Consider the following 15975-nt stretch of genomic DNA (forward strand, 5'->3'; position numbering starts at 1 on the left):
AGATTTGGGTATGGAGGAAAATAGAGAGGGTTGTGTTTTCTGACACTTGGTGAGTTCCCTGGAACACCGGGGACACATATTCATGTAGAAAAGACGTACACAAGTGCATTTTGCATGATAGGTCCCCTTTAAGTAAAAAAATGGAAATTAAAAGGAGAATAATTCAACTACTTTAGTCTTGACTTGTTGTTTTCTTTTGAGTAATGTCTCACGGGTTTATCACGCTGACCTAATGCTCCTGAGGAATAATAATAGTGAAAGTTAAAAATAAGTCTTATTATCAGATGACAAACATCCTCAGGTCTGAGAGTGATGCCAACGACTCAATGTGTATTATTTCTGTTAACAAGCAAAGAGAGAGGGTGTGTGTGTGTGTGTGTGTGTGTGTGTGTGTGTGTGTGTGTGTGTGTGTGTGTGTGTGTGTGTGTGTGTGTGTGTGTGTGTGTGTGTGTGTGTGTGTGTGTGCGTGTGCGTGTGCGTGTTATCGAGACAGGATGCACAACAATGCGTGATGAATAATGTGCACACACACACACACACACACACACACACACACACACACACACACACATTCACCTAGAGGTTAGGCGAAAGTCTATACAAGGAAGTAATATTGTTATTAATGATGCTGGGAGCACTCGTGAAAGACATAAATACACACACACACACACACACACACACACACACACACACACACACACACATTTCTTTCCAAAGCCTTTGGGCATTACAAAAACAGGAAGGGAGGGGCATGTGAGGGATGTTTCATAAATAAGGGACATTTTTCTTTCTCTTAAATTCTCTCGTCATGTGTGTGTGTGTGTGTGTGTGTGTGTGTGTGTGTGTGTGTGTGTGTGTGTGTGTGTGTGTGTGTGTGTGTGTGTGTGTGTGTGTGTGTGTGTGTGTGTGTGTGTGTGTGTCTAGTTTTCCTTCCCGACGGAGGGGAGTGTGTGAACTGAGGCTGAAGCTAAACTAAGACTTGAGCCCAGACATATTTATTAACAGGGTCTGAGAGAGGGTCGCAGGGTCAAAATAATACAGACACACACACACATTTACAGACACACACACACATTTGCTAACCACCATCACACACCAGCCAGCAACAACTACATTATTGCAGTTGTATTAGGTGAATATTAGGATTTGGTACATAGATATACTTAAATTAGTTGGAGATAATTTTCCTGTCTGATAAAAAAAGATTCTAAGAAAAGTCAAAAGTCTGAGAAAAAATTCAAAATCTAAGAAAAAGACAGAATTCTAACTTTTAACTTAGAAAATAAAATCACTTTTGGTCATTTTGCAAAAAGAAAATTCACACGTTGCCCTAATCCTCTTTCATAAATCTAAATAAAAAAAAAAGATTCTCTCTCTTTTTCTCCTGATCCATTTCTATAAAAACCTGTCTGAAAATGAGTTGATCAGATTGTGGCCACTTGATGATGTCATAACGATGTTTTGGCTTGTCAAAAGCCAATCACCAACCAAGGTAACCCCCCACCCCTTATCACCTGAATCTCCTCCTAGAGCACCATTGAGTTCTTTGTAACCAAATCTCTCTCAGAGGGGCGTGGGGAGGGGCTCCTTACTTTCATCTAAAGTAACAGACAGAGAATCAGCACTTTGGAAACAGGGCTGAAACAGAGGGGATTATGGGTAATGCTGCAATTATCTGTTTGGTGTTGGAGACAGGCTCTGGATATATCTGAGACCTGTGATATATTGATGAACAACAGTATAATAGGGGACCTTTAAAACCATGCTCTCTGTTCTTCAGGTGGATCGTGGTCCTGCAGACTGAGCTCTAACCCAGCATGGCAGACTGGAGCTTACTGGGAAACTTCCTGGAGGAAGTACAGGAGCACTCTACCTCTGTTGGCAAGGTTAAAACACACACACACACACACACACACACACACACACACACACACACACACACACACACACACACACACACATGCCAGGCACCAGACTTCCTCTCATAGACATATACAAACCCAAATAAAATATAAATAAATATATATGTTTTCATGTTTTCCTGTTTAATTGTGTGTATCCCAGTTTAGGCTAGTACAGGCTGTTTGTTTACATTGTACAGAAGTCATTTAAAAATGGTCAAATAACAAACATTTTCATACATTTTATGTAACGTCCACTTTAAATGTTCCTAAATAGTTTTAGGAGCAATTTGTACTTTTTTTTTTTAACATATCCACCATCAGATGTACTTTTTTGATCGAAGTACAGGATACAAAATAATTAGCTTTCTGCTAAAAACTGTAAAATGTAAACAACATTTCAGACATTTTAAAAGATTGTTTGAAATATTTCTACAGAAGATCTTCTTAAGTATTGTGATTGTATAACAAGTTATTTGTTTGCATTGTACAACTGCTAAATAAGTTATTTTAAAAAGCAAAAATTATTGTAGATTTTATGTAACTTCCACTTAATACACAAAATAATTGAAATTTTCCAGAAATCCTTTTCATGCAAACTTAATCCACATTTTTATAGCACGTACATCTATTTCCAGGAGCTCCTCCATTATTATCATGATTTCCATCCTACTATGTGATTGTTTCTGAGGGTTTGATATATGTTCTTGGTGTTTTTGACCTCACAGGTGTGGCTGACGGTTCTCTTTATCTTCCGGATCCTGGTGCTGGGCACCGCGGCCGAGTCGTCGTGGGGAGACGAGCAGGAAGACTTTAACTGTGACACCGAGCAGCCGGGCTGCGAGAACGTGTGCTACGACCGAGCGTTCCCCATCGCACACATTCGATACTGGGTAACAACAAGATACCCTTAGTGTGATGATAGCATGTGAGAAAATAATCTCTGTGTCAAACAAACGTTTATGAATCTTACACGTTTAGTTCAGCAGGAATATCTCCACATATTAACACCACTTTATGATTTCTGAATTAAAAAGCTAATGTTGGGCTATAAAGGAACTACAGCACGGTCACATGACTTCACGTCACCACCGCTAAGCTAAAGGTGGCTAATGTTGGTCTATAAAGGAACTACAGCACGGTCACATGACTTCACGTCACCACCGCTAAGCTAAAGGTGGCTAATGTTGGTCTATAAAGGAACTACAGCACGGTCACATGACTTCACGTCACCACCACTAAGCTAAAGGTGGCTAATGTTGGGCTATAAAGGAACTACAGCGCGGTCACATGACTTCACGTCACCACCGCTAAGCTAAAGGAGGCTAATGTTGGGCTATAAAGGAACTACAGCGCGGTCACATGACTTCACGTCACCACCGCTAAGCTAAAGGTGGCTAATGTTGGGCTATAAAGGAGCTACAGCACGGTCATATGACTTCACGTCACCACCGCTAAGCTAAAGGTGGCTAATGTTGGGCTATAAAGGAACTACAGCGCGGTCACATGACTTCACGTCACCACCGCTAAGCTAAAGGTGGCTAATGTTGGGCTATAAAGGAACTACAGCATGGTCACATGACTTCACGTCACCCACCGCTAAGCTAAAGGAGGCTAATGTTGGGTTATAAAGGAACTACAGCACGGTCACATGACTTCACGTCACCACCGCTAAGCTAAAGGTGGCTAATGTTGGGCTATAAAGGAACTACAGCTTGAACTTGCACCAGCATTGCTATATTGAATGTTCATATAAACCCCACTATAAAGTCATGTTAATACTTGAATGCCTTAAGAGACCAGTCCAGTAGCGCTAAGCGTAAATTCAGTGTCTTTAAAAGTCGGGATTAGACGGTGTAATGAATGTGCATCCTTCTTTTCCTTTTGGCAAGACAGGAATTCTGATGCTATCACCTCCACAGGAAGACATAAACTACCCAGAACTTCACAGAAATGTGAATACATACAGGAAGAAAGAACATACGCAGGATACAGTTAACAGTATGCGTTCATCAGAATCCTTATGGTGTTATGGAAAATAACCTTTTTACAATTTGTCAAAAAGAATCAGTGTAGTCTGTGGTATGTTTCAGTGCTTTTAAGTGGAGGACTTTAGATGATTTAAAGGTCCCCTATTATACTGTTTTTCATCAATATATCACAGGTCTCAGATATATCCAGAACCTGTCTCTGATTGGCTGAAACACCAAACAGATCATTGCAGCATTACCCATAATCCCCTCTGTTTCAGCCCTGTTTCCAAAGTGCTGATTCTCTGTCTGTTACTTTAGATGAAAATAAGGAGCCCCTCCCCACGCCCCTCTGAGAGAGATTTGGTTACAAAGAACTCAATGGTGCTCTAGGAGGAGATTCAGGTGATAAGGTGGGGGGGGGGACACATGTTACACAGAGGGGACACATGTTGATGAAGAAGAGACATGAAGAAGAGGGGACACATGTTGATGTAGAAGAGACATGAAGAAGAGGGGACACATGTTGATGTAGAAGAGACATGAAGAAGAGGGGACACTGTTGATGAAGAAGAGACATGAAGAAGAGGGGGAACATGTTGATGTAGAAGAGACAGGAAGAAGAGGGGGACACATGTTGATGAAGAAGAGACATGAAGACGAGGGGACACATGTTGATGTAGAAGAGACATGAAGAAGAGGGGACACATGTTGATGAAGAAGAGACATGAAGAAGAGGGGACACATGTTGATGAAGAAGAGACATGAAGAAGAGGGGACACATGTTGATGTAGAAGAGACATGAAGAAGAGGGGACACATGTTGATGTAGAAGAGACATGAAGAAGAGGGGACACATGTTTGATGAAGAAGAGACATGAAGAAGAGGGACACATGTTGATGAAGAAGAGACATGAAGAAGAGGGTGACACATGTTTGATGAAGAAGAGACATGAAGAAGAGGGGACACATGTTGATGAAGAAGAGACATGAAGAAGAGGGACACATGGTGATGTAGAAGAGACATAAGAAGAGGGGACACATGTTGATGGTAGAAGAACATGAGAATAGGGACACATGTTGATGTAGAAGAGACATGAAGAAGAGGGGACACATGGTGATGTAGAAGAGACATGAAGAAGAGGGTGACACATGTTGATGAAGAAGAGACATGGAGAAGAGGGGACACATGTTGATGTAGAAGAGACATGAAGAAGAGGGGACACATGTTGATGAAGAAGAGACATGAAGAAGAGGGGACACATGTTGATGGTAGAAGAGACATGAAGAAGAAGGGGACACATGGTGATGTAGAAGAGACATGAAGAAGAGGGGACACATGTTGATGAAGAAGAGACATGAAGAAGAGGGGACACATGGTGATGTAGAACAGACATGAAGAAGAGGGGACACATGTTGATGTAGAAGAGACATGAAGAAGAGGGGACACATGGTGATGTAGAAGAGACATGAAGAAGAGGGGACACATGGTGATGTACTAGAGACATGAAGAAGAGGGGACACATGGTGATGTAGAAGAGACATGAAGAAGAGGGGACACATGGTGATGTACTAGAGACATGAAGAAGAGGGGACACATGGTGATGAAGAAGAGACATGAAGAAGAGGGGACAAATGTTGATGTAGAAGAGACATGAAGAAGAGGGGACACATGGTGATGTAGAAGAGACATGAAGAAGAGGGGACACATGGTGATGAAGAAGAGACATGAAGAAGAGGGGACACATGTTGATGAAGAAGAGACATGAAGAAGAGGGGACACATGGTGATGTAGAAGAGACATGAAGAAGAGGGGACACATGTTGATGAAGAAGAGACATGAAGAAGAGGGGACAGATGGTGATGTAGAAGAGACATGAAGAAGAGGGGACACATGTTGATGAAGAAGAGACATGAAGAAGAGGGGACACATGTTGATGTAGAAGAGACATGAAGAAGAGGGACACATGTTGATGTAGAAGAGACATGAAGAAGAGGGGACACATGGTGATTGTAGAAGAGACATGAAGAAGAGGGGACACATGTTGATGAAGAAGAGACATGAAGAAGAGGGGACACATGTTGATGAAGAAGAGACATGAAGAAGAGGGGACACATGTTGAGGTAGAAGAGACATGAAGAAGAGGGGACACATGTTGATGTAGAAGAGACATGAAGAAGAGGGGACACATGTTGATGAAGAAGAGACATGAAGAAGAGGGGACACATGTTGATGTAGAAGAGACATGAAGAAGAGGGGACACATGTTGATGAAGAAGAGACATGAAGAAGAGGGGACACATGTTGATGTAGAAGAGACATGAAGAAGAGGGGACACATGTTGATGAAGAAGAGACATGAAGAAGAGGGGACACATGTTGATGTAGAAGAGACATGAAGAAGAGGGGACACATGTTGATGAGAGAAGAGACATGAAGAAGAGGGGACACATGTTGATGAAGAAGAGACATGAAGAAGAGGGGACACATGTTGATGTAGAAGAGACATGAAGAAGAGGGGACACATGTTGATGTAGAAGAGACATGAAGAAGAGGGGACACATGTTGATGAAGAAGAGACATGAAGAAGAGGGGACACATGTTGATGTAGAAGAGACATGAAGAAGAGGGGACACATGTTGATGAAGAAGAGACATGAAGAAGAGGGGACAGATGGTGATGTAGAAGAGACATGAAGAAGAGGGGACAATGTTGATGGAGAAGAGACATGAAGAAGAGGGGACACATGGTTGATGAAGAAGAGACAATTGAAGAAGAGGAGGGGACACATGTTGATTGTAGAAGAGACATGAAGAAGAGGGGACACATGGTGAGAAGAAGAGACATGAAGAAGAGGGGGACACATGTGATGTAGAAGAGACATGAAGAAGAGGGGACACATGGTTTGATGAAGAAAGAGACATGAAGAAGGAGGGGACACATGTTGATGTAGAAGAGACATGAAGAAGAGGGGACACATGTTGATGAGAAGAGACATGAAGAAGAGGGGACCCATGGTTGATGAAGAAGAGACATGAAGAAGAGGGGACACATGTTGATGTAGAAGAGACATGACGAAGAGGGGGGACAATGGTGATGAGAAGAGACATGAAGAAGAGGGGACACATGTTGATGTAGAAGAGACATGAAGAAGAGGGGGACACATGGTGATGAAGAGAGACATGAAGAAGAGGGGACACATGTTGATGTAGAAGAGACATGAAGAAGAGGGGACACATGGTGATGTAGAAGAGACATGAAGAAGAGGGACACATGTTGATAACGATTGAAGAAGAGGGGACACATGTTGATGTAGAAGAGACATGAAGAAGAGGGGACACATGGTGATGTAGAAGAGACATGAAGAAGAGGGGACACATGTTGATGTAGAAGAGACATGAAGAAGAGGGGACACATGTTGATGTAGAAGAGACATGAAGAAGAGGGGACACATGTTGATGTAGAAGAGACATGAAGAAGAGGGGACACATGTTGATGTAGAAGAGACATGAAGAAGAGGGGACACATGTTGATGTAGAAGAGACATGAAGAAGAGGGGACACATGTTGATGTAGAAGGTGACCTTTAATGGGAGAGTCAGGATTAGACGTTGTAATGAATGTGCATAACTCAAGTTTCCTTCGGTTCCTGCAGGTTCTCCAGATCGTTTTCGTGTCGACTCCCAGTCTGATCTACATGGGTCACGCCATGCACACCGTCCGCCAAGAGGAGAAGAGGAGGAGCAGGGAGGAAGAGGAGGGAGAGGGGGGAGGAAGAGAGGAGGATCCCGGAGGAGGGGAAGAAACAGGGAAGGAGAAACAGGGAAGGAAAGGAGACAAGGAGAGAGGAAAGGAGAAGAGTTTAGGTCTGTCTGCGGGTCGAGTTCATCTGAGAGGAGCGCTGCTGCAGACTTACATCCTGAGCATCCTGATCCGCAGCATCATGGAGGTAAAGCATTATAAACATTACACACACTGGATATGCTATTTGGTTCTATATTAACGTGACCAGAGCCCAGTCTGCTCCGATTGGTCAGCTGGCCGGCTCTGTTGTGATTGGTCAACCGCTTAGAGATGTCCCGCCCCTTAGCCTATCACGTACAATGTGTTGGAGCGCTAGCCAATAGGAGCGTGAGTGTTCCATAGTGATGTCACTATGTTCCGGAAGTAAACAAAGGAGTCCGATGAGGCGTTTCAACAGGAAAACAGGGATTTTAGCCTTTGCAGACCATTTACATGCACTAAAACCTGTAGAACACACGGGAAGAAGGGCCTCTTTAATGTGTGTTTCTGTAGTGACTGTGGTTGTGTCTCCGTGCAGGTGGTGTTTCTCATCCTGCAGTACTTCATGTATGGAGTCTTCCTCCATTCTCTGTACATCTGCAAGGTAACAAATACAAATCATTTTGAGATGAAAACACAACAATATATCAGAAAGCACAACGACATTTCAGGAAAGAAACAAGTCCATAAAGACAAGAATACTTTAGAAAAAACATACATTTCAGAAAAACATAACATATTTGGAAACAACATTTCAGAAAAGAAAATACTAGAAAACAGAGCAAAGTTTTAGGAAAATCCAACATTTCAGAGAAGATAACGAGACTTGTGTTTTGGAAAATGGTTTTGTTGTGATTTTTTTTAAATTTCCGTTTGTTTCTAAAATGTTTTATTTTCTGAAATGTTGCGTTTGTGTTGTTTTTTCACGTTATGTTATGTTTCCATGTTTTGTCCTGCAGGGACGGCGTATATAACATATAAACTCTATATGTATACCCTCCCACCCTCTCTCTGTTCCTCAGGCCTCGCCCTGCCCTCACCCGGTGAACTGCTACGTGTCCAGACCCACGGAGAAGAACGTGTTCATCGTGTTCATGATGACGGTGTCGGGCGTCTCTCTGGCTCTCAGCGTGTTGGAGCTGCACCACCTGGCCTGGAGGCACTGCTGCAGGTACCCCAAATATTACTAAATACCAGAGACGACAAAGTACACACATCCTTTACTCAAGTAGAAGAACAGATACTCGTGTTTAAAAATACTCTGGTGAAAGTAGAAGTTCTGACTAAACTTCTTTACTCAAGTCAAAGTAAAGAGGCTTTGAAATGTACTTCAGTAAAAAGTACCCATAACTAGCAGCTGTTTTAAAGAGTACCTGACCTCCCTTTATATTAATAGAACAATAATGTCATTGTTAGCTAATGAATGTTTCCATGCTGAACAACGGCAACATGACAACGTTTTCATTGGTCCCTCTTCTTTAGAGAAGACCAGGAAATGATGGATACACGGATCGTGTTCAAATCAATAGGCACGCAATGACTCTAAATAATAATGATCACGCCACCAAACACACATTCAAACTAAAGGAACCAGCCTGTTTGGGAAAATGAGAGAAAGTAGAAAGTACAGGTATTTGGGTTCAACATGTAAGAAGTAGAAGTACAGGTATTTGGTTCAACATGTAAGAAGTAGAAAGTACAGGTATTGTGTTCACATGTAAGAAGTAGAAAGTACAGGTATTTGTGTTCAACATGTGAGAAGTAGAAAGTACAGGTATTTGTGTTCAAACATGTAAGAAGTAGAAAGTACAGGTATTTGGGTTCAACATGTAAGAAGTAGAAAGTACAGGTATTTGTGTTCAACATGTTAGAAGTAGAAAGTACAGGTATTTGTGTTCAACATGTAAGAAGTAGAAAGTACAGGTATTTGTGTTCAACATGTAAGAAGTAGAAAGTACAGGTATTTGGGTTCAACATGTGAGAAGTAGAAAGTACAGGTATTTGTGTTCAACATGTAAGAAGTAGAAAGTACAGGTATTTGGGTTCAACATGTAAGAAGTAGAAAGTACAGGTATTTGTGTTCAACATGTAAGAAGTAGAAAGTACAGGTATTTGTGTTCAAAGTGTAAGAAGTAGAAAGTACAGGTATTTGTGTTCAACATGTAAGAAGTAGAAAGTACAGGTATTTGTGTTCAAAGTGTAAGAAGTAGAAAGTACAGGTATTTGTGTTCAAAGTGTAAGAAGTAGAAAGTACAGGTATTTGTGTTCAAAGTGTAAGAAGTAGAAAGTACAGGTATTTGAGTTCAAAATGTAAGAAGTCAAAGTCTTCAGAAAAATAAGTAGTGGAGCAAAGTACTGATACCAGAAACATGTACTTAAGTACAGTAACGAAGTATTTGTACTCCACTACTTCCCACCTCTGGTAAATGCTCTGTGTTTTATTGAATGATTCCTTCTTCAGAGTGTCCTTGGTAACTCATTGTGTTTGCTTCTGACTCTCAAGTCTTAGAGGTTATTTAAAACAAAGAGTAGAATATTGCAGCTCCTTTTATGTATTCCTTAGTATAATTTAAAGGCTTATATCACCCTTCAGATAACATCTATTCTCAGAGACTTTAAAGCGGCTACGTTTCTAAAAGAGTCTGAATGATCAGGTCTGAGTGCTGATTTTCCAACTTGATCAAAACTCCAAGGGCGTTTGAAGAGAGATTTGTTACCAGTGCATAATAACAAGTGTATCCGCAACCATGATTCCGATTTGCCCCAAATCTTAAGAGGTTATTCATCGGCTAATGCTCCACTTCTTCACCAAGTTTCATGGAAATCGGGAAAACAGTTTGTCCGTGATCCTGCTGACAAACAAACAAACAAAGTTGAAAACATGACCCTTTTGGCGGAAAATGAAAAGCTGCTTTTATAAAGGGACGATATGAATCCTACAAACGTCTTTATGAAACTTCACTGATTTCACACTTAAAGGTCAGTTTACCCATCATGAACTGGGGAAGACATTTTATAATCAATATGATCTTGAAGTCTTTGGAAAAAGATCTGTTGATGTGATCAGACTCAGATTGGGTTTTGTGAGAACATGAGAACAGAAACAGCCTGTTTTAAAGCTGCGGGCCCAGATATTAAAAACAAGAGATCCTGTTAGTTTCCGAGTAGATTGTTTTTTTAAAGTGAAAGTAGTGTAGTGTCCGTGGGAAGAAAGGCTCTTTGTGCACGTCTTGTAGAACTGGAGATAAACAAAGGTCTCTTTTCACCCACACCGAAGATCCTGCATTGATTTGAAGCATTCAGTGATTATTTGGTTTAACTTCATGTCGTTAAACAAAGGGCAAACTGAGCCTCAAACACCCTGAGGCCAAAACATGACTTCTTCTGCAAAGGAAAATCCATCTTTGTGTAATAAAAAGCTTCTTTCTACAAGACCACTGCTTCACAACCTCTGACTGGAGTTCAATATGACTTTCAAATCCACGGTCTCGGTACGTTTAGATTTAGAAAGATAGCGTGGTTCTTTTTTTTCTATTCGCCAGCGGGGTGTTTACTGACGTATTTCATACCGCAGATCTAAAATCTCTTCAGCTTGTGTTAACCACAGACCTCTGTCATGGTTTTGGATTTGTTGTTTTCTTTTTCCACCTTTTTATTTTGAAATGTTTTCCTCCTTGTGTCTTGTCTGGTCCTACTTCCTGTGTTTGCCTCCCTGTCGTTAGTTTCCCTGGTGTGTCTGATTGTCTGATTGTGTTCACCTGTTGCCCTTGTGTTTCTGCCTCCCCTGCCCAGCTGTGTCTTGTCCTGTGATTACCCTTCAGTGTATTTAGTCTTGTCTTCCCCTGTGCTCCTTGTCTGTTCGTCGTCTCTCCTTGTCTATGTTACCTGCCCGTCTCTTGATGTCCATGCTCTTGTCCATGCTACCTGTCACGCTCCATGTTTGTTCCTGAGGTTTTTTGCATTTGGGTCCTATTTTTCCCCACCCCTGACAATTTCAGGCTAACAACCAAAAACACATTCAGATAACCATTTGTCCAGGGGGGTATACTACGAATCTAGATTTTTGTTTAGCAAGCTAACTTCAGGGGTTTCCGGTCCTACGAAGCTGCTTCACTTTTTAGCAGGCTAGATAACTTATTCTGAACGGCTAGCCTCCGGAGCAGGATAGGTTCCAGGATAAAAGCACCGCCTGCTGACCAATCAGAGCTCAGTGTGCGGAGTTTAAAGCGATCAATTCATATGACAGGAGGAGAAAGGAAATACAGTTTAAACTGCCGTTGCAGGAAAGACGGCCGGACAAAATCACCGACTGTGTGAACGTGAACATTAATAGAATATCCCCTCCCATCTTCAGAGCAATCTGACTATTATAACATTAGCGTTAAGAAAGCTTACTTAAATATCTGCCACGACATAAGTAACCGGATCAGAGTAACATTAAGTACAGTCCACGTATCCACTGTGAGTGCAGACGTCGATGTGTGCCATTATCATTCATATCATATCACATCATAATGTATCATATATTTCCTTATCTGAGTCAGCTGAGCCGTATCTGGCCGTGCAACACTCACAGTGTCACATACTGTATGCAGAAGTATTATTTTAAGCAACACATTAAGTTGACGAAACACTCGAGTCAAATGTAATTAAAGTCAGATCGTGTCTTAGACGGGGCAGTGATATCATAAACCTGTTAATGTACGCATTCAAACACTTTCTCTGTTACCAGCTGTATTCACCTTGCAGGTGCAGCTATGTGGCTTTGATCCTGGATAAAGTGTTTAAGTCATGGATGTTTAAAGTTTAACGTCTTCATATTTGTCTAATATTAAAGTTCACTTTTCATTCAGGAAGTATGACGCTGCGCTGTCAGTACGCTTGTCCATGTTTGAGATTGGTCGAATGCTCCAAATACCACCCCTTTTATGTGAACGCGCACCTAACTAGATAGGACACGGCTGGCTTGAGCGATCGAGTTGATAGCCAGCGTCGTAGTACTGTTTAGCGAGAGCGTTTTTTTTTGGATTTAGTCAACCGGATAACTCAAACATATCCAGGATATGTTGAACTAGATTCGTAGTATACCCCCCAGGTCTCTTCATTCAGATAACCATTTGTCCAGGTCTCTTCTTGTGAAGCATTCAGATAACCATTTGTCCAGGTCTCTTCTTGTGAAGCATTCAGATATCTTGATCTTTCACATTGTGTTGGTTATTGAGATTTCTTCGCAGTGAGATTGTACGATATAATCATTATTACCTTAGCACAGTTACGGTCAGATATCCGACAACTTTTAAACTGAGTTGAAGTAAACCTTTTCAAAAAATCTGTCCAGCGTCCTCTCAAACTTCTAAATCCACCCAAAATTCATCAAAATCAGTCCATAGAGAGTTCAAATATGGTCACTTTCTGGTTAAAACTGCTTTATGATCCTGAAAATGTCAGAAATGGACTCAGTATCCTCAATTTACCTAAAAAAACACTCCAAAATTGTCCAAAGCAGCCAAGACATTTCCCCACATATGCTAATTAACGCAACTTATGCTAATTGTGTCCCAACTATATAACAATTTCTATCATAACACTTTTGGGGTCTCGACATCGTCTCAAATCATGTTAACTTTTCTAATTCTCTCTCCAGGAGTTACCTGTCGAACCGCCGTGCCGCCGCTTCAGGTAAAGCGTCTCTCGCCCGGCAGCTCTCTCTCCCTCTCTCTCCTCCCCCCCCCCCTCCACTCCCCCTCCAGACTTCAGCCAGTGTGTGATTGGCTCGTCTCTCTTCCTGCCCCTCCCCTTCCCAAACCACCACCTGGCTGACCAACAGAACTCTGAGAACATGGCGACTGAGAAGCACAAAATGGCCGAAGTGAACATGCTGCAGATGAGCTGCTTCTCTCAGAACCAGAATACCTTCATTACTCCTGGCTGGCAGGAAGCTGGGAACAATCAGATCCAAGATGGAGGATACCTGAGGACAGACACTACCTCCTATCCCCCATCAGGGAGGGACGTCAGCGGCGCTCAGAGCCAAAATGGCGGTGCAGGCGGTTTGATGAAGTGTCCGAACGGAGGAATCTGTCAGAAGGACAAACGCAGATTCAGCAAAACAAGTGGAACGAGCAGCCGCACGAGAACAGACGACCTCTCGGTGTAAATGGAGAATATTAAACTACACATAACGGCTGAATAAACAAAGGTCATACAACTGGAGGAATCGGGGCTTAAACTGAAACACTTTTCTCAGCCTCAAAAATGACTTTAATTTCCATATTTTTCTCCAAACTTCGACACATTTTCTGCTCCGTAAACTTGGACATATTTGGACTTGAACATTCAACTACAGACAACTGCAGAATAAACTGGGATATATTTGACCTTTAATGCATCAAATCAAAGGTCATTGAATACAGCTGGAGGAATCAGGACTCACTCTGCCGGTCAAAAATGACTCTCTTATTCCAAAGAACTGTCTTTTTCATTTCCATATTGTTCTCCGAACTCAGACACGTTTTCCGAGCACTACAAATATTTGTTCTTCCACAAATTCTTTAAACAATACAATTTAGCATTTTAGGAGGTCTTTTGTTTGCCTTTTTAAAGAGTCCCTATTCCTCTTTCTGTGGTATTCCCTCTCCTGTAGTGTGCTCTATATGTTTTAATGCATGTAAATGGTCTGCAAAGGCTAACTGTCTTTTTTTTTACTGTAACAGAAACAAATTCTTGCAGAAATACTGAATCTTCATCTGCAATGTGAACGTGTGTCGGCAGGTTTGAGCTGATGACTGGTTGCAAATCACTCAAAAGAAGGTGGCAAACATGTCTCTTTAAAATATGCTTCATGACAAATGTTCCTTCTGAAGATAAGCAACTAACGGGATGAAAAAAGAAGGTTCAAGAGCTGTGCATCCTACCACAAAGCAGCCGTCTGTCTAATGGAAAGCTTTTCAACTTGTTCACCAGTAAAGTGCCTCAAACTACTTTCTTATATTTCTGTGTTTCCAAAGAGCACCAACTTGAGGAAAGTCTTCCAAGCCGACTTTAATGTTTGTTATTTAGTGCCTGTTCTCTACGTCTGACTGATTTACGGACCCCTGAACTGAACATCTGTAAAAGTCACAACACTGGAGGGCGTTTGGGAACTTTTCACCCTTTAAAGCTCAAATATGATCCTGTTTCTCATCAATATCTCACAGGTCTCAGATACAGAACCTGTCTCTGAAGTGTTTGGCTGAAACTCCGTAAATGTCCTGTAATTATTGTTACTTCTAGGTTTGTTTACTTTATCGTCATTTTCACTGTGTTTTAAAGAGTCTAAACCTGTTTTATTTTGGGTTTCTTCAATTGTATTTCTTGTTTTATCAGCAGCAGTGATTGTTTTTCTACTGATACAGATGTGTGTCCAATCACTGGAGTGCACAAAATGCCTCTTTAAAGGAGGATTTTTCGTATTATTCTTAGTATTCCTTCACATTTCAAAGTTAGGCTATGTTCAAACTTGTCATATTGTGTTTGTAATTTGTTGTTTTGGATTTCTGCACCGTATTATTGTGATATATCATTAAAGGTCACCTATCATGCTATTTTTAGGCAATAGCATAGGTCTCAGATATATACAAATATATAAAAAACATGTCTATGAAGTGTTTTGCTCCAAATACCAAACAGATCACCCATTCTAGCCATGCCTCATATCCCTCTATTTCACTTCCTGTTTCAAAAGTGCTGATTCTGGGTATAAAGCTTCTTTTTTTTTATTTACTGAAAAAAATAAGAGGGGGCGGAGCTTATGCCGGCTCATGCGGGACCTGGCAGGATACTGTCTAAAATGCTGCGGTGATGAAACGCAAGGATTATTAGATCAAGGATTCTTTCTGAAACAGTATGGAGCTCAAAGGCTTTCTCTCTTGCCGGTTATACCACAAGGTGAGTTCCTTTTTATTTCCTGCTTCTTCACACACATGCTCTCCAGTACAGGTTAGCTCTGAGTGTTAGCGATGCTAATGTAAACAAAGACTATTATGTCCAAAACACGTCGGGAATTGTTTCTGATACAGCAACGTTTCTGATAGGCCGTGGGTCCCCGTTTTTAGAGATTTGGGTACGGAGGAAAAGAGAGAGGGTTTTATTTTCTGACGCTGCGTGAGTTCCCCGACACACCGGGGACACGTAGTTATGTATAAAAGACATCAAAAAGTGCATGTTGCATGATAGGTCCCCTTTAAGGGCTATGAAAACATCTGGACTCAAACACAATCTTTACAATCTTCGCGTAAGCTGTGTGTTTTAGGGTCAGGGTTCAAATATCATTAAAGTTACTGATA

At 41.5% G+C, this 15975-nt stretch overlaps 1 protein-coding gene across 1 annotated transcript in view; it reads left to right on the forward strand.

The window, feature by feature from the left end:
* Nucleotides 1-15266, forward strand: part of LOC117490885 (gap junction alpha-5 protein-like) — a 17002-nt gene extending 1736 nt beyond the window's left edge. The window contains 7 exon segments of the mRNA XM_034140665.1: nt 1781-1886; nt 2630-2794; nt 7524-7817; nt 8190-8255; nt 8674-8822; nt 13296-13356; nt 13359-15266. Of these exon segments, the coding sequence (XP_033996556.1) occupies nt 1818-1886; nt 2630-2794; nt 7524-7817; nt 8190-8255; nt 8674-8822; nt 13296-13356; nt 13359-13808 (1254 nt within the window). The 5' untranslated portion in view covers nt 1781-1817 and the 3' untranslated portion in view covers nt 13809-15266.
* The last annotated feature ends 709 nt before the right edge of the window (nt 15267-15975 follow it).

Source organism: Trematomus bernacchii, unplaced genomic scaffold, assembly GCF_902827165.1.
Source record: "Trematomus bernacchii unplaced genomic scaffold, fTreBer1.1, whole genome shotgun sequence".
NCBI classification, from domain to species: Eukaryota; Metazoa; Chordata; class Actinopteri; order Perciformes; family Nototheniidae; genus Trematomus; species Trematomus bernacchii.